The sequence below is a fragment of the Erithacus rubecula genome (genome assembly GCF_903797595.1).
Source record: "Erithacus rubecula genome assembly, chromosome: 1".
NCBI lineage: Eukaryota > Metazoa > Chordata > Aves > Passeriformes > Muscicapidae > Erithacus > Erithacus rubecula.
This window is the reverse complement of record NC_136658.1, coordinates 58,314,953-58,341,856: the sequence shown is the minus strand read 5'-3', so window position 1 is coordinate 58,341,856 and position 26,904 is coordinate 58,314,953. Positions and strand designations below refer to the sequence as shown.

The following is a 26,904-nucleotide window of genomic DNA, read 5'->3' as shown; positions in this document are numbered from 1 at the left end:
ATCAAGTAATCCTACTCTCTATTTGATCTGTCTTGTTAATCATCCTTCCTTCGCCTTAGAGAAAATCAGTGTTAAGAGACTGAGCCATGCAAACAAGCAGGAAATAAGCAAGAAGTAGAAGCTCAGGTGAACTTTGCTGAAACAAGTCCCAGCATTTAACTGGTCTGTAAAACAAAGAGAGAGAATGTGGCACCACCAGCAGCCTGACAATTGGGTGGTTCCATCTTTGGGTGACTGTTCATCTCCACCTTGCAATACAGCCTTTCTTAATTTAGCTATGTCTGGGAGCACTGCTAGGAGATGGTGCAGTAACTTTCAAATGAAAATAGTAGTATGAGAAACAGATTGTTACAGGACTTTATATTAGTGTAAGGCCTCAGGAGACATATCAAAAATAGAATTTCAGGATGAAAAATTAAGAAAGACACGTGTGCAGCATGGAGTTATTTTAACTAACTCAGTTTCTTCAGGCAACTATATTCATGATGACACTATCTAATGAAGTAATGCAGCAAAAAAAAGGAGAAGATATCCAATCTATTAAAATGAATAGGGAGATTATTGTCTAATGATAGGTAATTCATGCTATGAAAAGTTTTTGTTTATAAAGAAAAAGAACAGGAGGGAAAAATTATAAAGTAAAATTATTTGTTCAGTTCCTTTGAAGTACTAAGTGTCCACAATGCCCATTACATACAACATGTTTGTGTACCAATAAAGTGATATTAAGGGAACTATTGTGAACTATTTGTCTTTCCTAGACTGCTAATTTGTTAACAAGTGGGTGGATATAAGCCATGAATTCAAACGATTCCCCGTGTGAAGGTGTTTCTGGCAATCCTACCTGTTGGCGGGATGATTCCAGGAGACATTAGGCCTGGGACAGAATGTGGCATGATATGAGAATTCTCTGGGGAGGTGACACTTTGAGTCCTCTTAGGAGGCCTTCCAGGTCTAGAACTGAAACAAACAAACAAAAAAATTTTTACAATTAAGCTGTTGTCTTACACATCATTTCAAAGTTGTTTCAAGTGGTAACATGGACTGTAAATAAATTTGTTTCAAGGACGGTTGCTTTTGCAGTTAGATGTAATAGACTTCCATCACTAATTAGATTACATGCTGAATTCATTTTCCTCATTGAAGATCAGCCGCTCTTGATGCATAATTCATAGCCTGCACCTCGTTACCTGCTTCTTCATATTAATATCTATACACAGTTTGAATTGCCTCGTTTGCATATGCTAAAGTTCTGCATGCAGCCTTCAGCACGAAAATTATGCACTAACTTGTAATAATTATTACAGTCAGCCTGCTATTGATTTATGAGACTTTTAAAAACCAAATATGTGTAGTACTTGTAATGAATGATATTTTAAGGTTCTTCAGGAAATTAAAAGGCAATGGCTGCCTAAGGAAATGTTCTGCTTGTTTGATTTAATACTACAGTTAGCTGGGAGGTGGAATGAAAGAGTGATTCAGACCTATAGCACATTTTTCGATGATATGTTTTATTACTTTGCACTGCTAGCCTGATATCTAGATGATAAATGACAATACATATCTAATGTGTGAAAAGGTCTTGCAATTTCTTTATTTTTTGTCATTTAAAAGATAAGTCAAGTTATCATTTAACCCTTATTCTATTTAAAGTGAAAATCTCACTAAGACACCTTACTTTAAATATACTACTTTATGTCAGAAAGGACTCAGAATTATTTGTACAATATTGTTGAGCAAATCACAGCTGCTTAAATGTGTCCAGTATGGAAAAATAAAGAGCTTCAGGTTTAAGCACTCCTTGTCTGTTAAATGGTCACATACACAACTTTCCATCTCCTGGACTACCTAAGTAGCATACAAATTAGAGATAGATGACAACGAAAATACTTATTGCCCACTTACATACAAATATTCTCCTGCTCATACAATATATATCCAAAGGCTATATCCTATGTACAGATCATAGCATGGTACCACTGCAACATCCTGTAACTGCTCATTTAGGAGAATTGTGGAATAACTTCACAGAATAACCTGATGTGCTGCTCTAAAACTGCAGTGTTAACCTATCATCTGCCAAACATTTGAAGTTCTTCATTTGTTTCCAAACAAGAAAGAAAAGAAAGGTGGGTATGAAAGGTTTTGCTCCTTACCATATTAACAAAACCCTAATCAGGGATAATGGCATTTCTAGCTATGGTGTGACTACAGAATGACGCGGATAATAAAACACCTCTGTTTTCTCCTCATATTCACTTCCATTGTGTTTGGAAATACTTTTTTTTTGGCATCTTCTACAACCTAACTTTAATAAACCAAAAACAATAAGAGTACAGAACATTTTCTTGAAGTTTAATGACTCAAGGCATTGAGTCATTAACCTTAACTGATCATTAATTCCCAACTTAATGTCCTGAGCTGAGGTCATTATTAAAATTATAAGCTTGGTAATTTCTTTGATTGGTTTGGGATTTTTGATTTTCTTTAATATAAACAAAATTGTCATATGTCCAAAACAACAAGAAAAACAGTTGTAGAAAAAGAACATTGTCTTATTCTAGCTCACTAAATCAAATTAAGTGTCTGTGAATTTTCTTTGATATTTCCTTTGTGATTCACAATAAAAATAAACATACCATGAATACATAAAATTGAACAAAACATTATAGACAAAAATGATCTGATTTAAATGGAGTGTTTCTAATATATTCAGCCACCAAAAAATGCCACTGTGTAGGAAAACTTGATTGGTTTCATTTAAGTGTCCATGATGAAGTACTCAAATCACTGTTGTGATATGACTATTGAAAGGTCTGACAACTGCATAACAGAACACAATGTGCAATGCACCAATGACTTCCAGGTCTTTATAAAAAACAAGTTCACACATGCAAAGACTCTCTTTGATCTTCACTACCAAGTATAGTCATGGTGAAGCCTGAATGTTTTTGTCTTTGATTTTGAGGAATAAAACCACCCCATTTCAAAGCCTAAGTGAATAAAAGTCATGGACAAAATCTCTAAACAAAGGTCAGCAGCAAATTATAGGTGAGTGATATTGAAATACCCAAGGCAGAACTCTTTCTTTGGTCACCTTCGACAATTAAATTGCTTGTGCTATTGTACAGAAAAGGGGGATCACACTCAAAGCCATAAATGAGTCCAGCAACCCAACTCCATGATTTATCCCAAAGTTTACCAAGTGAATGTTTTCATAAAGCCCTAATCTTCCTAATAAGATTTCACCCAGTAGATGGTTGGGCACTGGAAGAGGCTCCCCAGGAAAGTGGTGACAAATCCAAGGATGGCAGTTCAAGGGGAGTTTGGACAATGCTCTCAGGTACAAGGTGTGACCTGGGGATGGTCCTATGCAGGGTCAGGAGCTAGAGATCCTTATGGGGCCCTTCCAATTCAGATTATTATGTGATCTATTTAAATGAAATTTTTGAGAAGGAAACCTATTTAATCCTGACATAACTCTTTTAGAATTTTTTTTAGTGTATTTTGGTTCCAATCTACTATCCAAAAGCCTTTGCCTATTTAAGAAATGTGGGTTGTTTTCTTATAACAAGGCAGGGAAACACTTTAAGACAAATTAAGAATTGTTTAAGGCCTAGAAGATCTGATTTAGAGGCATGGTAGACTATGTAATACACAATTAAAATTAATACATCTAAGTGTCCATTGTCCTTAATAACTAACTGAGTAGCAATACCTGACTTAAATTGTTAGATGTCATTTGTTAAGCATTTGTTTCATTAACCATACTACTAAATTGAAATACTACCATTTTGTAAGATTTGTTTTCAAACAATAAGAACTGCAAGAACCAAAGTTGTGAGGAAAATGGTATGAAAAAATTACTTTAAAAAATAATCACTGACTAGAATTGAAACTTGTATGTTGTTTTGTAGTTCATTATCATTTTTATAGCTATATTATAAACTCTTTTAAAAAAACATCAAAAGCATAGCAAATTAGTTTAACTATCATAAACAGGACGATAAAAATAGCTTAATAAATCATTTTGTTGGTATTTTTCATAAACTTGAGTATAGTAAAGACCTACTTATTTCTAGATTAGGGCATGTTCATTTTCATTCCAAGATAAGAAACCTTCAGAACACTCATATTTTGATTTTGATGTTGTATCAAAATCAGTAGATTTGCCCTCAGTATAAAAAAACCTCCATAATTTAAATAGGTATGAGTTGATTTATTATGTATATTTAAATGCCACAGCAATGTAATCTTTTCTTCTAGTTGATGACATTGAGATACAAAAATCATCATTTAAAAGCTGATGATAATGCTATTTTTACTTAGATTTATATTTTGTATATAAGCTTTTATAGACACATAAAAGACATTGTAAGATTTTCTCTTTTATCTGAATATAATTATTGGAAGAACTACCCTTTTTTTCTGAAAGCACAATTGACTTCTTACAGAAATGCTAATTATCTCAATGGATAAACTACTCAAAGATGACCCACTTTGATTTTGAAGATGCCTAAAGTCTGGATCTCTTAGAGCTAAGATAAGTCTGAAATGCAAAAACCGTAGAAGCCAAAGTGAACACCTTGTGAATGCCTAGGGTTATGGCACAGATAAACCAAGGAGTGTTGGGAGTCCACAAGAACATACCTGAAGAAACAGTGCTACATCTGGAAGTCACAGCTGATCTTCCTGTCTGCTGTTTTGTTCTTCAAAGAACAAATTGCAGAAAGCAGGAATAAGACAATACCAACAAAGATTCAAGAAAGCCACAAGATTAACTGTTTTAAAGACCTGTGGAGAAGTCCATAGGGAAGTTTAGAGTTCCTTGCTTACCCATTAGAAAATATATCCCACAGATTGTCACTCTGCTTATAGAAATATGAATAAGTTAGGTATTTTCTGCTCTACAACTTAAATTTTCATATGTGAGATAACATATGTTGAAGAAGAAAATGAAAGCTTTCTACAGGACTTTTTATTACTAACTTAGTAGTCTAATTTTTGAAGTAAAGCACCTAAATGCACTTATTCCCATGAAAATCCATCATCCTTCTATAAGCTTGTATCACTTTGGGATAAAATTATCAGACTTCTCTCAAGTCTTAAAAGACATTCCCATGGACAACTGATCTTTATTTTTGTAGAAATTATCATAGTTTACAGTTACAATATGCCATTATGTGAATGAAGAACACAAGGTGCAGATTAGAGAATTTTGAAAGTCTCAAATATTTTCTTCACTACCATCAGCTAATTAGATAACCAGAACACTTTCCAGAATGACTGAAAATAAATGCATCAATTTTTGGCCAGATTTGTATTTCATCCCTTCAATTTCATAAATGCATCAAGAAATACTATGTCTGTAGCATTTTCATCTTTCAAGAAAAAGGGTATATTTGTCTACTGTGTTGTGATTAGCATGAGAAGCAATTGAGACTACATTTAAGGCTGATAAAACGGTTATTTTCTGGTCTTTTGATCAACATATATTAGTCTTATATCCTTCCTGCCTTACCAAATCTAGAAAACAACAGATGGCTGAATTAAAGAATAAGAACTTTGAAGAATCTGTGCTCCTTATCAGTTAAAATGTTGTGCTTTGATAATATTTTTAAAGTTTTACATAATTTCAGTTGTATTAGCAAGTGTGAGCTTGCTCCTAGAAATGTTTTGATAGTGCTAAATAATTAAAAGCAGACATAATCAACAGAAAACCTGGTCCTGTACAATCACATGGAAAGAGACAACAGTATGGGCTTATCTGCTTGGCTTTAAAAGTAACCAGGCTGCATTCAGCTCTTATTGCTATCTGCTAGAAGACACACTTGACGTTAAAATTTAAGGGTCCCATCCTTGAAAGCCTTAAATATGTAGACCTCCTACAGACTTCTGTTAAGACCTTTGAGTACCAATGGAGGTTTGGCTCCAAAACAGCTGAAACTCTTCATGAGTAAATAATTCTCAGAGCATGTCACCAGCATTTTACAGATGACTAATTGCATGGCAAAGCACGAGCTAGGAAACTAAAAATGCTCAAAAATGTTGAGATAATTCTGTGATTTATCTTTCTCATGTCCTGATTTTGAGGAACAATTGTGCAATATTAACAGTTCATTAATAAAGTTTTACTCCTTAAAATTATTTTATTAAATACATGAAGCACCCCAAAAGAAAAACACAATTCTGACCAGTAGTACGAACACAAACTGCCTTTCCTGCCAAAATGAATTAATTTCCTGCCAATTAATTAATTGTTTTCTACATTTAAAGATTTATTTTTAAACTTGTGCATGAGCAAGTTTAGTGCACAGAAATATTGTCCTCATCTGTAGCTGGGCATACATGATGCAGTGAAGTTATCATTGGCCAGGCAGTTTTATAATCAGTAATATTGGGGAATGGCAGGAAAAGTTACACTCCAGAAGTGATAGGAAGCAAATCTGTAACAAGGATTTGGTGTATTTATTTAATGTATTTTTTAAATTCTCAGAACTGCCTAAAACAGCTTAGAATATCAACACCAATTTTAGCTACATCAGCATTTATGTATCTCATTTAGGTACATTTTGAAAATCTATGCTTTATTTCTCATCTGTTCCATCTCCCCTTAGTGCTTCAAAGCCTGACACAGAACTTTTGACCTTAAGGAAGCTGGCTGAATGAAATTTTGGTGATCAGCCACTGGAAGCAATTATTATGTGCTTGCCATAAAATGGACACAGCAAAAGGGCTGAAGATGTCACTTGCTGACTTAATGCAAAGACACGGATGCCCTGTGACAACCTGTAACCACAGGCAGTGGACTCTTCCCACTGTTATTTCTGGGTTTTGGGATAGCTTCTGTGCTGCTCTCATCATACGTGCAGCCTTCACACTCGCAAGACTTGAGCCAAGGGCGTGTCAGTACTGAAAAATAAGGTCTAGGAAGACTGACTAAACCTTTTGTGTAATTTAATTCCTTTGCTTGGAAAACACTTGCTTGCCAAGGTAACCTTCATAAATATTTCTAATGCACTGAACTAGCATTTTAAAGGCAAAAAAATGACAAAGTACATCGATCCAAACCTTATACTTTACTATTTTAGGTTTTCCCCTTCTGCTCCCCCTCAAGAACAAAGTAAAAAACTGCAATTCTAAGGCAGAGCATACATTTATTTTGGCAGTTAGTTAAACAACGATCAGAAGTCACACCATGTCCTTTTTACTTGCAGCGGTCTTGTAAAACAATAAAACTCTCAGTGCAATTACCTTAAATTTATTTTTCTTCTCACAGTTAAACTGAAAATGTTCTCACGCAATAATTAGTGCTGAACTCATGATATATTAGGAGTTACTGAGACAGCAAACAATGCTGATAAAAATAAATACAAAGATCTTTTTCAAAATCTTCATAAAGAAGTGCATGAATGATCTTCAAAAGAATTAGATTGTGCTACAGAAGTGAGCAGTGGAGAAATCATGCTGATGAAATATTATTGCACTCCAGAAACAGAACATTTTACTGATATTTTTGAAACAAAATGGCCAAAAAGTGGATATTGGGTCAGCAATGCAATACCAATTTATCAGTGGAAGAAAAATACACAGAAGAAAATCTATTTCACTTCATATCCCATTCCAAAGTCATTTACCAGTAATACAGGAGCACAAGTAAGTCTTTGTATGCTACTCTTTTGCTGGGGTAAAGAAGCCCTTGTTGAATTATTTCTTTTCCTAACAGAACTGTCATGTAAACAGCATGGCATTTCCATCCTCCTCAACACTGCAGCGCAAATCACTCTGCTTTTCAGCAAGATTAGAAATATTCTTTATACAAGAGCATAAGATACAAGGTACAAGAGTGCAACAATATATAAAATATATATTACAGCAACACCTGCCAGTTCTCCCTTGATGGTTGAAGTCCTACTACAAACACAATGAAAGAATGTAAGAAAAAGATTCTCTGTAACTGATATAACTTGAATATATGATCTAAAGAGCAAGAAATGAAATAAAACCAGTTAGAAATCTGAGTGTTAGTGGAGTAAATTACAGTGTCAGATTTAAATACAGCTGTGATTGTACATAAGCTCAAAATATTACTGACATATGCTTGTTCTCTTAATGAAATTGAGATCTGTAAATCATCTATTGGAAAGAGAAAAATAGATAAGAAATGAAGCTAATTCTGTTGGGTGGCAGAATTATGATGTCAGAAGTAAATTAAGTCAAAAAGCTCACTGCTTCATCTAATTAGCTGAAACACTAGATCTTCCTGAAAGTTCTTAAAATATATAAGTATGTTGGCTCTCGTGATTATGTAATAACTGAAACACAAGATTCTGATGATGACAGTCATACAAGCTAGAGTCGAAAATAAGTCTGAATGAACAATGAAATGCAATTATTAAAGAGAACTCAAGCATAGATTCAAACCATATTGATTTTTAATTATTATTATATAAACTTTGCTTCAGAAACAGTACTCAGAAATCACAGCACTGGTGACCCTGAATAAAGTTATTTAGGAATACTGGCCATATGAAGAAAACAAAAATAAAACAATAACAAGAAAACTTTGAAAAATTGTATTTATTTTCTTTATTTACACTGCTGTCTTTTCAGAATAATTCCACAACTACCAAAAAGAATTTTTTTAAAAATGTGTAAAAAATAGTGATATAAAGTGCATGCTTCCCACAAAATGCTCTTTCTGTCAAGTTATAACAGATGCCTTTCCCATTTCACTCAACCTCACAGCAGAAACCCCACCCAAAATTTAAATATGCAAGCTACATGATTCCTTCTAACAGTGTTATTCACCCACATGAAATCCCAAACTATAACAGATGCAAAGCCTATTTTTTCCTCAACTGTTTTCATCTTTTCTTAGGCTTTTAGTTCTAAAAACATCCCCTCAAAACATCATCTACTATATATATAATAAAAATGTCAAGCATGTAGTTAATAGGCCAGAAAGGCAGGCTTGATCCACAATGACACAAATCTAAAAGAATTTTAAGCTTTCTTTTTTTTTAAAAAAGTTTTCACTTCAAGTTGCTGAGATGATTTCTAATGTAAAGCAAGCCTAACTCCTTTGGTTATGTCTGTTAAGAGTATGCATATGGCCTGAAACAATGATTTAAATGTATGAACTTTAGTTGGAATGAACAGTCCTGCTTCAAGGCTTGTTTTCCAACCATCTGCATTCATCTCTGCATATAACTTGCACATGTAATTACAAATTTGTGAACATAAATCAGATAATTGCATGTACAAATAACCAATTAGAATCAGAGCAGAAATAGGCCATATAACAGCATACTCCTCTTTTGAACACATATGTAACCATACATAACACAAGTAACTATCTTTACTTAAGAAATTTCTCTTTAACTTCTTTAGAAAAATATAATTTGATTTGTTTTCCATCAGGACATACTGGGGAGCAGCTGCCATTTTGAGAATCACTTTAAAAGAAAGAGGAGAAAGACTACAAGAAAAAGCATCTACATAAGGTGCAAGCCCACCATTGCTCCAGGGGTCACAGAGCTAGTGTTCATTACCATCCGTATTAAATATAAGATACATAAACATCTCAATGATGATTTAACTAAAGAAAAAAAAAAAGAAAAAGAAAGAAAAATACAAATACTGTACTATTTAAGGTACTTTGTGAAAATATTCTGGTTCTCCTGAAGTTCCTTAATTATCATGCTATTTTTATTCATAACAGTTGATAATGAAGTTCCATCATATCAGTGTATCCACTGTAATATCTGAATGCACTCATCAGTTAATTGGCCACAATTCTTTGCATGAAATGCTGAAACAAGTGAACTGTCACCTCTTTAATGAAGCTGCCTATATCTTAAACCCTTTGCCCTTTAAAAAACTCTTTATACTCAAAATGAAAAATTTTATACTAGCTTCTGCCAGAGACTATGGTTAATGTTCACTGCCCTTTAGTCACCTTATTTTTAATTCTGAAAACCCATACTCATTAACCGTACACTTCCAAAGAATTGCTGGAACTGCCTAAATAAAAGCTTGAAAGTGACTTTTATTGTACATTTGTACAATAGTGATACGAAATACTGGAAAGACTCTCTCTAGCCTGTACAGCTGTAACTGCTCAGCTGGAGTAACACAGACTGATGGTAACTATGCAGTATCCAGTAAAAGCAAGAATTTACACCTTTAAATAAAGTGATCTGTATTTGCATATATTTATAAATATATAATAAGTATTAATCTTCTGATGAGTAGTGGGCATTAAAAATTACAAGTTTCTTTGAGCAGATGACACCTGGGGTCAGAATGAGTATGTCTACCCTTGGAGTGCACTTCTATTTGATATCAGTAAGTAAGTTCTAAACTAGAAGCTAAAGAACATGCAAAACATCTCTGCCACTCCAAGTAGTTTGAGACAGTAAAGAGCTCTCAGTACAGCCATGGGTTTGTGCAATACCCAGCACAATGCTCATCACTGAAAACCCATGCAGACCAAAAGACAAGGCAGGGATTACCCTGTAGATGAACTTTAATTAGTAAATACTTGTGTATACTCTAGATTTTTTTTTTGTTTTACTTCCAAAACAGAGCAAAATAAGAACTCATAGGGAAAAACTAAATTACAGTATACTTCAAAAAAACTGATCTGTGTACCCAGTTCCCAAAATCTGTCTGTGAAATCAACATGCCAGGTATGTTACAGAATTCCACACTTGCAAGTCTAGATGTAGACTTGCTTGGCCATTATACTCAGTTATGGAATATTGTAAAATAAATTTGTATTTTATTTTCCTTGTGCAAGGCAATGAACAGAATCAATCAGCCTTCCATTTCCTCGCAGAGTAGCATCTATGAACATATGAACAGCAACAGTTTTCCCTCCAAAGCAGTAGTACTATAGTAATTTGAACAATAAAGGATACAGTCCAAGACTCCTAAGTCCTAAAAAAAAAACATAAAAAACCAAACAGTATTATAGGTCCAAATGAAGATATTTCAGTGATTCAACCAAAGACATTTTGATTTATCCTTTCAACATTTCAAGTCATTCAGCGCATTTCTATCCAGCGATAGAGGATTGAATCTGGTGATACCTTAAAATATGTCACCCTAACCCTTAGTCAGTGTTTGAAGGTAAATTATTTGCAGGCCTGAAATGCAGCCAGCTGCCCAAGCTGTCCCTTAACTACCTTACGTAAAGTCTGTCCTATCAGAAATAACAGTCTGCTGCTAATATGTTATCCTAAGGAAATACTGAAAGGTTAATCAGTCATTTCTAAAAAGTAGTACAAGGAGTATGTTTTTAGATAACAGAGCTGACAAATGTACCTACTTCTGATAATATTTTTGAAAATTATTATTATTATGATTATTTATATTTCATTGCAATTCTGGTAATTCCATTATGAATCTTCATACAACAGAATTACACAGGAAGATATCAAATTATTTATTTTATAGAAAACTTTAAATTATTGAGAAGTTTATTTTAATATGGATTTACTCTGTGACTGAAAAAGTCACATATGCTCTACTAGTCCCTTTAACTCCGATCTTCAAAGTACGATGAAGACATCAGACTTTGAAATTCAGTCAAATTACTGTTGCATTGTGTCTAAAAAGATGTGTTCCTCAAAATCATCTGACTTTAGCCAGAATCAAATAAAATTACCAAATTAATCAAGTTATTAGAATGCTTACAAATGCATTCTCAACAATTCATTCTCAGTAAGAAACCTCCAATCCAATTCATCTTTCTTTTTAAGAACTCACATATTCAGCAGCATGGGACACACACCGCAGAATTTCATACAGGGATTTTAGACAGGAATACAACTTCCAGGATGGGCAAAATGGCACCAAGACTTGCAGCACGCTGTCCTAGGGCATACTATAGCTGGCCAGTAAGACATCCATATGATATCTGATTGACATACACTGTGCCTGGCACATCTCCACACAGAACATGTGCACAGAGCTCTCTTTTGGCTCTGGCCATACAGCTCATAGCACTACAAGAACAAATCCTGGATGAATATTAAGATGATAATGAAATACAAATTAATCACAATAACTGCAAACAGATTTTCTATCTATGCCCAGAGTCAAGTAAGACAAGAGTTAAAATAGGTGCTAATTCACAATTACATTTTGATTTGCCATATTTCCTGCTTTTCTCAAAGATTTACCTCTGTTTTTGTTCTATTTTCTTACCAACAAAACCCTACCCTTCTATCACTTTGTCTTGCTCAGACACAAAAAAAGCTCTGAAAATATTGTTACATGCAAGTTAAGGGCTCATGTAGCAAAAATTATCCAAATCATCAAATATACAATCACAAAGGGATTTTTTTCCTCCTGATTTTGTCCTGGCTGATGTTCTCTGAATGTTAGACATGGTGATCAAATTGTCATGGGCCAAACTAAGAGGTACATTTCCATGAGTGCTAGAGTTTGCTCCAAGATATTATATTTGTTTGAGACTTTGTTTAGCATTTTTTGTTTCAAGCTTCAATCCAGTACTAAATAAGATACTAAAGAATGGCCTACTTGACCAAACCATACACTCTCTATGCTGTTCATAAGTACTTCTGGCAGAACTGGGTTTGTGTGGTAATGGATTGGGTTCTTAAGAAAAAAAGCTGCAGAAAACCATACTTTTTACAGAACAAGAATCAAATTATACATTATATTGTCCAGAAATGTGCTTGGTTAGATGATGAAAGTCAGAGTGATGTTTCCATGGCTTCATAGCTATCCAATACAAAAGCACTCTGAAGCTTTAACTAAACAGTGCGATCACACAGTTTTTTTAAAAAAATTATCTATATTTGAAGAAGAGAGTATAGCAATAAGATAGCAAATTAGAAGAATTTGGTATCAATCAATTTTCCTTCTCTAAATTTTCTTGAAATGGATAACAGATACATTCTGTTTTAATTGAACTATATAAAGTGGCAAAGTATGTTTGTAATGTTGCTTTCTAATTTTATTTCTCAGTATATCTTCATTATACTACCTTTTAAAGAGATAAAAATGTTGAAGTTTTTAAGCAATACGTGAAACAGTGAAGCAGTCATTTATTCCCATTTATCAATTTATTTAACAATTTAAGAGGGAAAAAAAAAAAAAAGACAGGGCATGCTTTGGACTCCTGTGAGTAGGAAATGTAGTCCTTGCAAGAGTGCTCTCTCACACAGTACTTCCACATGAGATATGTTTGCTTGCATGGGTGTATATGTATATCACACATACATTTGTATATAAGCCATACGGTGCACATGCACAGGAGTCTCTAGGCTGATCATACCAGGGCAACAGGTGTTCTCTTCCCAAAGCATCTTAAATCAAAGGAAGAATCAATCTAGATTTAGATTTAGCTCTCTTTGGTAAGTAGTGACTGTCACCTTGTTTCCCACTGGGCTGCAAGACTATGCACTACTCAACTGGACTAGAGAAACACTCAGTATGCAAACACTTCAGCTCCAGCTTCCGTGGCTCTTTCACTAAGAACTAAATGGTGGAAGATGAGTTCTTTTCTCCATTTTCTCACCATAACAGAACCACACTCTTCAAGACTGATCCTTATAGGATCTTCATAAGAGGAATTACAGACCTGTCTGTCTGAGGCGGTTTAGACTGGGTATTTGAATGAATTTCTTCACCAGAAGGGTTATCAAGTTTCAGAACAGGGTGCCCTGAGAAGCTGAGTCACCATTCCCAGATATATATAAAAGGCATGTACTGGGACCCTTAGGGAAATGGTTTAGTGGTGAACTTGGCAGGGTTTGGTTAATGGCTCCAATCTAAATGATTCTATGATTCTGTATGCAAACACATATTCACAAATGTGTGAATGCCTATCTGTGCAACATGCATACACACAGACTACAACCCCTGCAGGTGATTAGCACAGCAACACAACATTAACACAATCATTTAAAGAAAGGAGCAGATGAAAAACCAGATGTCATTTGCTAATGGATACCAAACCTAGAAGTGTAGTCAAGGATAAACAACGGGTTTACTTAGTACTCCTTGCACTCTGTAACTTTTTCTAACTTTCATATATGCCAAACAAATGTTTTCCCTTTTTTCTTCCTTTCCACATCAGGATTGTTAAGGCTCGGATATCAACTCAGTCAATCACAATCTTATAGTGAGATGAATCTTTCAAATGACCACAGACCTCTCTTGCAAACCTTTGGGTAGACAGACCCTGAGAGCTGTGCCTTGCACTGTCTTAGAAGATTAATGACTCATACTAAGTCAACAATATTATCTGTATGTTCCCTAAAGATCTTAAATTAAAATACACATTCATCCTGGCCCAGCTTAGCATATGTGAAATTTGTTTTTCTTAATGAGATCACAGTTAATAATAATAGAAGCAGACGACTCTGGAAAATAACAAATATAAACTCACCCTTGAAAGCTGATTTCCAGAACTAGCATTCTATTGAATATCATTATCTCTGAACTTGTGTTACAGTCAAATCTAAAAGTGGCTTCACTTATCCAAAAAACATCTTATGATAATTATACATAAAAGCCTTTATAAATAAAAATACATTGTTAAATACTGTGCTGTATCACAACCTTCAGAGTTCAGTCAAATTTAATGCAAATATTTCCATTAAGAGAAATGCTTGTGAAACCATTTGCTTTGCAGAATTTCTTAATATTGGTACAAATACCAAGTTTTATTCAATATTACATCCACTACATTATTTACCTCTATGTATGAAGTACTCAATGCTGTAAAATAAGCTTTTTTTACCAGTTCTCATGTATAACATACTAAGACTGTGCTAAGCCCTTCACTCTTTCTTTTTCCATTATATACATAATAAACATATTTACCTTAAGATTTGAACCCTTTCATAATGGTACCTCAGAAGTGGTTTACAACTGTGTCATAAATGTTACACATATATGATGACATTTAAGTTCATGCTTTTTCATGAAAATTTTTCTTCATTTTATAATCACAATAAAAAGAAAATCTTCAATGCATGGGCTCTGTTTTAGAGAAAAAGCAAACATACTTATTTCAACAGGCTTACTGTGAGTTAATTAAAGTGAAAATTATGTAAACAGAAGTCAGTATTATAAAGCCACTATGAAGTTTTAATATTTCTATTGACCTAGTAACAAATTTAAATGCTAACAGTTTGGGAGATCAAATTAAATGAATACAAACACTTTGTTTAATGACATCAGCAGTCAATGCAGAACATCTGTGTTTTACTTTAGAAGTGATCAGAAAATATTCTTTTGTTTACATTGCAGATAATCAGGAGGTTTATATTTCTGTGTTCAATTTAAGAGGAAAAAAAGATCATACTACCTTCAGGGCCCAAGGAAGCAATAAGTTACAAATGCAGGATTTCTACTTTTTTTTCTGTTTTGTAACCATGGTAAAACAATAGAAATGAACTTTCCCTGAACCTTTCTCCTTTAATGGCCTGGGTCCATGTTGACCCAGCAAGCTGGAACCTGATACTATCAACCTGACTGCTGCTAAAGCAATCAGATTCAGCAGAAACTATACACAGTGCATTATAATACAAATTTCAGCATCCCACAAAGCCAGTGCAGAGGCAAGCTATTAAAGTATTATATTCTATTGTTTAAAAGTGAGATTAATTCAATAGCTTAAATGCACCCAAAAACACTGAACTAAATGGCAGACTGTACAACCATATTGTTATGCTTTTATAATACTGTACCAAAGTGAAATTGCAGATAAGGTTCTCCCTTCCCCTCTCCCTTAAAAAAAAAAACAGCACTACTGGATGAATTATTAGTAAACAGATTATTTGAGCCATTACAGGTTCATATGATCCTGCATTTGAATGAGGCATGTAATTAAATTATCAGGACTTTGTTCTAAATGCTTGAAAGAAAGAGAGCATGATAACCACATTTTAAAAAGGTAGAATAAAAGAAGAAACTTTTTTTTCTCCTTATAGAGGACTACAGGCAACTAATGTATGAAGGCATAATTGATTAATTCCACTAATTAAGATATTTGTTATTCCTGAAATTGTAGCTTGATAAATAATGTATTAGATGTGGCACCATTTCCCATCAGTTCTGAAAAGACTGTGATGATGTTTCAAATATATACAGTTATTTTTTGAAAGCTGAATAGCTCACTTCTAGGCTTCTGTGTCCAGGCGGAAAGCAAGCAAAATATATTCTGAAGCTGTGAACAAGCCAATCTTTAAACAGTAAACACTGTATTACAACATATTCATTTTATAAAAATATTCACTTATTGACTTTTGTTTTTTTCAAAAGTTTTAAGGGGAAATATTTTTCAACTAACTCAACTTTTACAATAGTATATATTCCATGGAAGTCAGTCAATTATGATGTTTCCCTGAAGAGTGAGACACATTCCAAGATCTATTCATGCCCTCCTCTTTTAAGTATAAATCACTTTGGGGAAGTGTTTGAGGCTACAGTGGTTATTATATAGAGACCCTAGTCACCTAACTATGAAGTGGCTTTAACCTTTAACACAGCTACCACAGAAAGAGGAACAGTCACTAACTTGTATGCAATCATTGTAACTATAGACTACTTCTGCAGAATGTGAAACACAGACAGAAAGACTATTTCAATTGAAGCAGAGCCATACAACTTCACTCTATTACAAAGAAAAATAATCATCATGCTCTAGGCAGGTCAGGATAATAATGTTGAGACTGAAGAAGAGACTGAGAGATGTACTAAACTACAAAGAAAAGGGGCGGGGGGGAAAGTAACATTACCAAGACCATTCATCTGAGTGAAGGATTTCTGGCTGTACTCTACAGATTTGGCTTAGTTTACAATAAAACATTATTTAAACACAGATTAGCACCTGACTTTTTGCCTTCTAGATGAATTCCCTTATCATGACACAGATTCATGTTCATTTTTTTCTCTTGTCCAAGAAATCTTTCATTCCCTTTCATGTACGTGAACAGCTTCACCAGAGATGAGTGTCTGTTGGTTATATTAGTCTTCTTGCTGACCAGCTTGTTGCATTTTCTCAGACAGAAAATTTTACTGCTACCCAGTAGGTCCCTCAATATCATTTTGACCACTATGCCATGGCAATGGGAGAGAAAAGGGTCTCTGCCTCCACTGAAACGATTGTCAAGAATTAGAACAGGGTTCCCAGGGAAGTGGTCGAGTCATCATCCCTGGAGGTGTGTAAAATACTTTAGATATGATGCCTAGAGACACGGTTTAGTGGTGGACTTGGCAGTGTTGGGTTTACAGCTGGACTTGATGACCTTAAGGGTCTTTTCTAACCTGAATAATTCTAAGATTCTCCAATCTTCATATCTTGTCTCTTTCTGTAACCCTGTTTTCAAAGGTGGTGGCCACTCCACTGAGACTGCTACACTCTCATCATGTACCGAATCCTTCAGAAAAATTCTTCACTTCATTTGGGTTCAGGAACTTCACTTCATTTGGGTTGCAAACAAGTGTGTGACTAGACTCTGACTAGAAGAAAAATGCAATCTCTAACTCAAAAGGGTTTTATATTTGCTAAAACTTGAGAGCCTGCTAAAACTTATGCTGGAATCCCATCACTGAAAATGCTTGAGTCAAATTAGCCTTTAATCTTTTTGCATCTCTACTCTGCATGTGCATATGAATTTTCAAATAATAAAGTGTAACAGGTGCCTTGCTGTATTGCACAAAGTGCAACATTTGATACCCAAATCTGGTAGTTTATAGCTGCAATGTAAATGTTGAATATTAGCCTCTTGAGCATATATATGTACCAGCAATACCTTCTATTAGGATCCTGTTTGCCTGGACATGTCAAGCACTAGTTCTTCACAACAGGTTCTGGTCTAATGAATTTGCAAGACACCCAACACGCAATGTTGTTAACATAAATATGAATGATTATGTTAGAAAAGAAACACAGATTTTAAATAGAAAACAAAGATGTTTTATGGGGCAGGAAGGAGTGAGAAGAGGTGCTCTGTGCAATGCTGCCCATGACTACTGAATTGGAAGATGTCTTCTCACCACAGTTTTCCAGACTTCCTCTATAATAACCCTTCTCCTTCAAGCATGTGGGTTTTCTTATTCAGCTACCTTTTTTTTTTTTTTTCACTTTTTTCATTAATTCTAAATGAGCTTGACCAAGATTTGACAATCCATTTCTGATTCCAACTAGCCAAGTTGAACTCAACCTGCCCCACCCCTCCTGATTATCTCCTGACTTTGGAAAACTGTAACGTGTGGCAGGTGAGCCAGTTCCACGAGGTGGAGGCAGTGAGCAAACAGAGTTTTCCTCTCTGTTGGAAGTGTGACACAAAGGTTGCACTGAAATTTATTATGGTCTTTGCCTGGATTTGACATGAAAGAATAGTTGCTTGATACCCTTCCAGCATGGTTATTGTGCCACTGTTGGTTGGGTGGTAACTGTAGTAAAACCCAGATGGCTCACAGAAGGTCTGGTCAATCCATCTGTCCAAAAATTGCTTCTACCTTGCAAGACTTAAAGGGTCAATGTCTCCATAACTTGTAAGAAATTAGAGAAAATTGAGCAACATAAAATATTTTCTCTTCCTACACTAGAATAAAAAAGGTGCAAATTTCAAGGTTTGGGAAAAAATGGGCTTCATAAAAATGGAAGTGAGAAAGAGAAGAGCAGAATGAAAAACAGCTCTCCAAGTAGAATAAAAAAGGAAAGACCAATCCTCATACAGATGAAAAGATGAAGATCCAAAAGAGAAACAGAAAATTTCTTGGCAATGATAATCCTCAGTCCTGCAAAATGACAGAAGCCGTAACATATCAACAACTACAGTTTGAATCTCGTTAAAGCACATTATTCTGCATATAAAGAATGCTATAAAGCATTGTCCACTTCCAAAAGGTGAAGGGGCTACTGTGCTACCTTTTCCCAAGCACAGATCAAACCCTCCTGAAAGACTTGGGAAGAGACAGAAATCTCTGTGTCTCTCTGCTTCACAAAATGTCTCTGAACTAACAGAGATATGCATGCAAAGTATTAGTTTTGTTATAAGACTGTCTGCAACTAATCAGAATTACAAACCAAAATGCAAACTTTCACACTAGGAAGATTTGATAAATAAATTAAAATTTAAAATTTTCAACAAGACAGTGGGAAAAAATAAACCATTGCTGCAACATTTAGGAAAAGATTTTACTAACGATTTTCTTAGACTTGGTGTTTATAGACAGAAATAATCATCTGAATATTAAAATAATTTTTAATTAGCTTCATTAACCCAAATTTAATTGCAGATAATAGTCTGCACACTACAAATATACTCTACTAGATGATATGTGTCAAAAGCAATGAAGTTTTTATGCATATTAGTACATTTTGAAGAGCAGAAAATACAAAAATATTAAAAGGACAAAATATGAAAAACAATTATTACTGCAGACACTTTACAGAAACTATTTAGTATCCTATTTAAACAAATTACCATGTAAAATAAAATATGGATTTAAACTAATATTTGTGAGCATGAAGATATGATTAGTAGAAAAAATATTAATAGCAGAAAATACTTATTGACCCAAACAGAATTTTGATTCACTGAAAACTGTATTTTTTTTTAGTTTAAGATATCTGTGTAACTACACTGTCAATCAAATAACCTAAAATATTAAGTCGTCATTGCCCTTTTAAATCCTTTCAACTAGAATTCCCTAATTGTTCCCTCACTTTATCTCACTGTACCAGTAAGTAAATAAATTAACAAAATAGCTTTTATCGCACAGAATAACCTTTTAACTGAAGGATTATCTCTGGTTTATTTTTCATTTCTTTCTCTGCAGATAGCAGTTCATGCCTCATTGATTAGTTTGCTGAGGTGGTGACCAGAAATGAAAACAAGGTCTCTCAGATATTGCCAAGACCTGTAAATATATATATTAAAAAAAAAAAAAAAAAAAAAAAAAACGGGGGGGGGGGGGGGGGAAGCACCAAAGCTAATACATGCTATACTTCCAGCATTCAGCTTCGAAACCAGTGAGAGTTGATGGTCAGGAGAGGTTCATTTATTCAAATCAGCCTTTGCCAGAATGCAATTCCACTAAAGAATTCTAAAATATCATCTCTATGGTTTCATTTTGATTTCTTTTTTATATATGCATATACAGGATTTTCCTTTTTCTTTCTTTCTTTCTTTTTTCTCATTAAGTTTCACTTCTAAAATGTGCCAACACTCTAATGATATGTTACAGAAGTGTGGTGTGGATCAGTTTTGTTGCAAACCAGGCTTTTATATCTCTTTCAGAAATTTTTTTTTTCAAAAATCTGAATTCAATTTGTAAAATTAAAAAATATTTTCTACAACAAAGAATTAATTTGGATTTGTTTAGGCTTTTCCTATTTTGTGTTTTAAACCTTCATTTTTGGAAGAAAATTTTAGTTTTCTTCGAAGTTGTCAGATTAACAACATCTATGTCAAAGTCCTCTATTCCCATGTCTGGTAAACCTCATTCTTTAACTAAACGGACAATGACTTCCTGTGCAACAAAAAATTCAGCTGTTTCTTTAGACTTCAGCCTTTTTATCAAACCTACATGTATCACCAACAGGCATGATACTTTCTGTGACATGAAAAAACTGAGCTCATCAGGATAGTTCTCCTTGGATTTAAAAATAATATATTATGTCACTTATGTTATTGAGCCCAGAACATAAATATTAAAACAACACACACATACTAAACATGTATTAGAAGGATCAAGGTCCAACACAAGTAATGTGAATTATGTGTATGCTGATAGGTTTCAAAGATTCCTGAACAGCCTTTATAAACAGCCACATAGTTCTCCTGCCATTTCATGCAAGTCAAATTTTACTACTGGCCACTGGAGAAGAAGAGATAAGAGTCACATGAGGTGGATCACAGAGTCATTTCTTAAACGTGAAAATTTCACTGACACGCTGATGTAGCACCTTGGACAGGAATGGCATATTACTGAAGAGGCAACTCCACGCCCCGTTCTTTTTCAGTTGCCATAAAAATATGGAAAATTAACCACAATTAATATTAGCATGCTCTGAAAGTTTTCACCCCACAAAAAACAAAGATAATGCAATGTTAATTTTTTCAGACCTCTGCTACCTCAACCTTGCTGTATTCATAAACAGATTAAAAGATAATAATTTGCATACAACACGTACATGGACTTCTCTAGCATATGAACAACTGATTTCAGACAAGTGCTATATGCAGAACAACATTTCAGGTAAAAGAATCTGTCACTATGGCAAGTAACATAATTCATTCATTTTCAACACTGGCACAACATGACAAATCAAGAATAGCAGGAAAGCTTTTTTTTTTCATGTCCTTGAAGCAGGCATCAAGCATTTGTTTTGTTTTAACATTAATTAAGCCAAATCTGATAACATGTTTTAATTACACAGCACAAACTACTGCTCATACGAAGTACCCTGCTGGTAAAAATGAAGGTCCTCATTCAAGAAATTGCTTAATCATGTGCACAAATTCCATTAAGTTTAGGAGACAACATTTCTTAGGTTAAAAAAGAAGCCAAGGTTCTACTAGTGATTGAAGAAGCCACTTTAACTGCACAGACCCTAAGTATGTTTCATAAAACCATACTCTTAAATTTCATTTTTGTAAAAAAACACAGTAAATTAAAGAATCAGATTATCTGCAATCTAGCAGATTATGAGCTGGCAATAAACACAATATTTATCCATGCATACATAACATTAAAAACTAAAACAATGTTTTAAAGTTCATCAAGACTTAAAATGGGAAATGTATTTTTTCCTCGCAAATTGAGTTTTTCAAAAGAAATGAAAGTTTAAAAAACTAACAGCACTGTTTATGAAAGAGCACAAATTATTACTAACTATTTTTCCAACTTCATCATTGCCTGTTCCACCTCAGGAGCAAGTACTAAACTGTCATGGTTCTAACCTCAGACAAAAAAAAGTATTTGTTTCAATCTTTCATTATTAAATTGCAAATACAGAACTCTACTTACAGCATATAGGACTGCATTTCTTGTGTGTGTTTATTAAATAAGCAGAAATTAATGTTGTCTAACATCATACATTTACATAAATATTTTGAAATAGTATCTAACATGAAAAAATACTATAGGTATCTACTTGTTCTCTTTGTGCTTTGGTCCATGACATTTTTCTATTAATTGCAACTTTCTCAGCTAATTTTAATGATCCTATTTCTACATGAAATTAAATTAACACATAATAAAATATTAAAGTTCCTGATGTTTACTCCGTGATATCAACAGGCCGATTTAAGATGCTATTTCTTAATCCAGATGACAATTTCTAGATTCTATAGGGTTTCAGATTAGCGTATGTTTCCACTTATTTTCTTCTTTAAATATCAGAATACTGTATTAATAATACTTAAGAGACACAACATGTTCCCAGAAAAAAGTAAGTGAAGAAACACTTTTATTTCTATCCTACCATTATAAATGAAGTAATAATTTTCACAGCATCCATCTGCTCAAAACTTAGTATCAGAGAGATGTTAGTGTGGATATGTCCATAAAAGCTCTGGGAACTGATAAAACAGGAAATAAATTTCTTAACTATTTTTAATTTTTAGCGAACACTTTCATCTGCCTCTTAATCCATCAAAATCTAAGTAGAGCTATATTTTAAAGAAATAGAAAAAGTATTAATTTTGAATCCTTAGAATACTGCATTGTTTAAGTTTTCCATGTTATGAAGTAGATAGTGTCTCTATTTTAATGAATTATGAGCCCTTTGCCTGTTAAGTTGTCCTTGATCTAAAGATTATGCTCCCACTAAAGGTACATTATACAAATGTCTATATTCAGTCATCTTTTGTCAATGCTTTACTATCCATTTAAAAGATCAAGATCAACATAAAGGTAATAAAATGATACATAATAGCAGACAGTTATGTTCTCTGTACTTTACTTATCAGTTCTAACTAAGATGTCTTTATCAAAAGGTTCATTTTCATGCAGTACTGAGTTTATATCAATCAGTTATCCCTTACACCTGTCAGAACGTTCCTACACCCAGATAAATGTGACTGTTATCAGATACTGGTAGAAGGATAATGTAAAACTGCTTTATGAAAACTATTCTTTATTACGGCTCCACAGATGTTTCCTGTTATATATATCCTACATTGTAACAAACAATAGTAATAGCATTCTGTGAATAAAGAACCAAAGAAGTAAAGTCCCCTCAAGATACAGCCCTTCAATGCCAGAAGCAAATTTATCACTACCCTGTCAGCATTTTGTAGTATATATAGAAATCACCACATATGCAAAGCACCAAATGCATTCTTCATACATTTTTCAAAACAATAAAGAAAATTCATGGAAAAAAAAAAGTTCCGTTACTGTGGTCAAATCGATTAAATGGAACTGTCTGAGCTGTATTATACTAATAATTCTAAAGCAAAGTTCCCCACTAACCAAAGGGCCTTTCTTTAAAAAACTGAGGTCACAGTATCTTCCTACACACTTGCACAGGGTTTTTTTTTAGTATTTCAATTCAATTACAATAAATCTGCACCTAACCTAAAGGATATTTGGGACATATTTTGCTTAGATGAAAATGTAAGAAATTAAATAGAGGTAAATTGAAGCAGCCATGATTCAACAATATAATCAGAGTAAAATATAACAATATAACAATATAATCAGTAGTAGAACAAAATATAAAAAACGAATACATTTTTATTTTACTGAAGCCTCTGTACCTTAGGACTATAAAAGTTTTGGGGTTTTTATTTACTCATTCTGGTAATAAATACATTTTCCCAAAGCTGAAATCAAGCTTTTTTTTCATGGAATAACAATTTGTATCCAAACTTTCATACAAAACCTGTTTGACCACACTGTCCTGCAGATAAAAAATTTAAGATTTCATGTTTCTAATACATCATATTTTCATTGCTGGTTGTGAGGCAATGGCTGTGAAAGAACAGTGCATAAACCTCATATCAAATTCTTAATAAATTAACTAATATAACAGTAGGTTCAAGAATTATTAAGTATTAGAGCAAGAGACATTTAGAAAATATATAAGTAAACATTAATTTCTCCTATTTAGCCTAGAGAAGAGACTATTTGAGAGTATTTTATCAATGCATACAAACATCTTGGGACAGATTTCAAGAAGATGAGGTTAGACTCATTCCAGTGGTACCCAGAGACTGAGCAAGGGGCAATGGAAACAGACTGAAAGACAGCAAGTTTCCTCTGACTATGAGGAAAACCTTCTTTGCTTTGAGGGTGACCAAGCACTGGAACAGGCTGTTGAGAGGTTGTGGAGCCTCTCCCTCTGGAGACATTCAAAACCCGCCCGGACGTGATCCTGTGTAACCTGCTCTGGGTGACCCTGCCTTGGCACAGGGGTTGGACCAGATGATCTCCAGATATCCTTCCAACCCCAACCACTTTGACATTCTGTAACTAGAAATAGATGAGGTAAGCAGTTCTGAATTTTAATTTTGTATTCACATGCCCTGAACCTAATTTTTTTTTAAAAACTCTATTTTGCTCAATTATTGTTTTGGCTTCTTTGAAACAATAGTTATAAGACAGATTAATTTTTTTTCATGTCCTTGCAACTTTGTTTATAGGTATCTCTGAACAGATCTTCTAAGGCTGTGTTTCATAACACTTTTGAAGTGAATCATAGCAGGTATTCCTATATTGCCTACAGCAGCAGCAGTTTTCTTTTGCCAATGGCAGTTGCATACCAGCTTACAGCCTCTGTAAATCATCTGCTCTACAACAGTCATAAATATTCAATTTAAAGAGAATCCCAAAACAAAATTGTTATATTGTATCAGTTAGATGTGCACAACGGGTAACACAACCCACCACGACCCTGCAAAACAGTTACCTTAGCAATGTTAGTAACCTGATTTTCTAATAGTCTTCACTTTCAGTTTACATGGCCACTGAATAAGCAGGTAATCCATGATGTTTTGAAATTCAAAATACACCAAAACTGAGTAGCAAAGGGGTACTAACATTTTATTTTTATATTTCCCTTGCCTTTCATGAAAGAGGTCAAGAACTTTTTTCCTCTCAGATACGTACTAGTATCTCTGGGATCTGCCAGCTATTCCCATGACTCATACCTTTCAGAGCTGTTGCCAAGTCTACCTGGCGCCAGCCAAGTCCTATATGATGTAGGCAAGTCAAGAGTCGTTAAAACCACCAAATTGTGTGTATAATTACTACATTTTGATTACTCAACAAATGCTTCAAACCTTCTAGCCTAACACTTCTGCGTATCTGCCATTTGTCAGTGTTAATGAAAACAAAGCTACAAATCAGACCTTCACAAACCTTTCCATTCTACAGAGCATCCAACCACACTCAAAAGTGCTAGTCTCCCTTTTAGCCAGCACCTGAAAGTGTTACGAGTGTTGTAGGTTGAAGAGGAGAACTTCTGGAGGATTTTCACAAGACTGAGGGCTTTGGTTTTGTAATTTGGATCCAATTCTGCAGTATGAATTTTATTTATTTGTGCTTAAAAGAATTAGAGCTAATTTATAAAGTTTTAAATGGAAAAAACATCACCAAAACAGGATGATCAGCTGATTTCTTTTACATTACTTTGGAAGCTATTTGTTCTGATTACCTTTTGCACCAGTTTGTGGGGTATTATACATACTAATAAAATCTACTAATTTTACTTTTACGGACGTGAGTATTTACACTGACTGAACAGCTGGAATGTTGTAACTGTAGTACAAGATACAATGTGTCTGAAATCAGTGAAATTCTTATTGAATTTATTGAAGTCATGAACACAGACCAGCTCTTCCCTCATCTTCACCACATACGTTTCCAAAAGTCATAGAGAAGTGAAGTAAGAAGAGAGGGATCATGAAAAGTAATGTAACTTGATACGCATTTGGGATATGGTCAGACCCTTATCAGATTTATTCAGTTTCCTTCAGTGTCTACCACACTACTTGGGTCTGTTTCTGAGTTTTGACAATAGTAATATAATGGTGAGTTATACATTACAAATGCCATTAGAAAAATGGTAACCTGGCAGTAAATAACAAATAAAAAATGAGTAGCCACTGGCACTGGAAGTACATACAAGTACCACAGCTCATCTTACTAGGAGAATGAAAGGCCTATTCTAACATTAGTGCATCTTTTCCAAAGCCAAAGGAAACCACAATAAAGACAATTTTAAAGAAGACATATACAAACATGGTTATCCACTGAAATTAGTACTGAGAGTATAAATGAAGTAAGACTTAAGCTACCTGGTTTTTTTCGCTAAACTAAAATTCATATGCATGTGAAGACTATGATCTATCCATGAAAACACTTAAGTCACTGCATAAAATTGTCCAAAACAGCCCATATCTGTTGCAATACCTTCAAACTTCTTCAAATTTCAGGATTCTCCCAGAATTCCCATTACGAATCTGCTTTAATCGACCAACACTGCTAACAGTTGTTCAGATAGATTTTTTTTCATATACTCAAAATCCAACTGCCATATTAATCCAGCTTATCAGAATTTTGTAAATATTATAAAAGCATCTCTATTGTCACTTATGATCAGATTATTAGGTGGCTTCTGACCCTTTACCATCACCAGTATCACCTAAAATAACTTATCAAAACCCTTTACATGCAATGCACGTTTCATAGGCTGTCAACATTACAGTACACAAGAACACATTCCGTGTTTGCAATTCCACCATGGCAAAATCAAATGCTAAATCAAGCAACTCAATAACACATACCTCCTTAGAAGTGAACATACTGAGGCCTAGATAAAAAAGTAATCAATCAGATAACATATGCAAATCAAGACACATACTCCAAACTTCTGGAATAATATGTTCCAGTGAG

At 34.1% G+C, this 26,904-nt stretch overlaps 1 protein-coding gene across 6 annotated transcripts in view; it reads right to left on the bottom strand.

Moving 5' to 3' along the window:
- DACH1 (dachshund family transcription factor 1) overlaps positions 1–26,904 on the bottom strand; it is a 351,929-nt gene that overhangs the window by 201,827 nt on the left and 123,198 nt on the right. For all 6 annotated transcript variants that reach the window (XM_079312105.1, XM_079312103.1, XM_079312104.1 and 3 more), the window contains exon 2: positions 845–960. In XM_079312105.1, the coding sequence (XP_079168231.1) occupies positions 845–960 (116 nt within the window). The remainder of the gene's footprint in view (positions 1–844; positions 961–26,904) is intronic.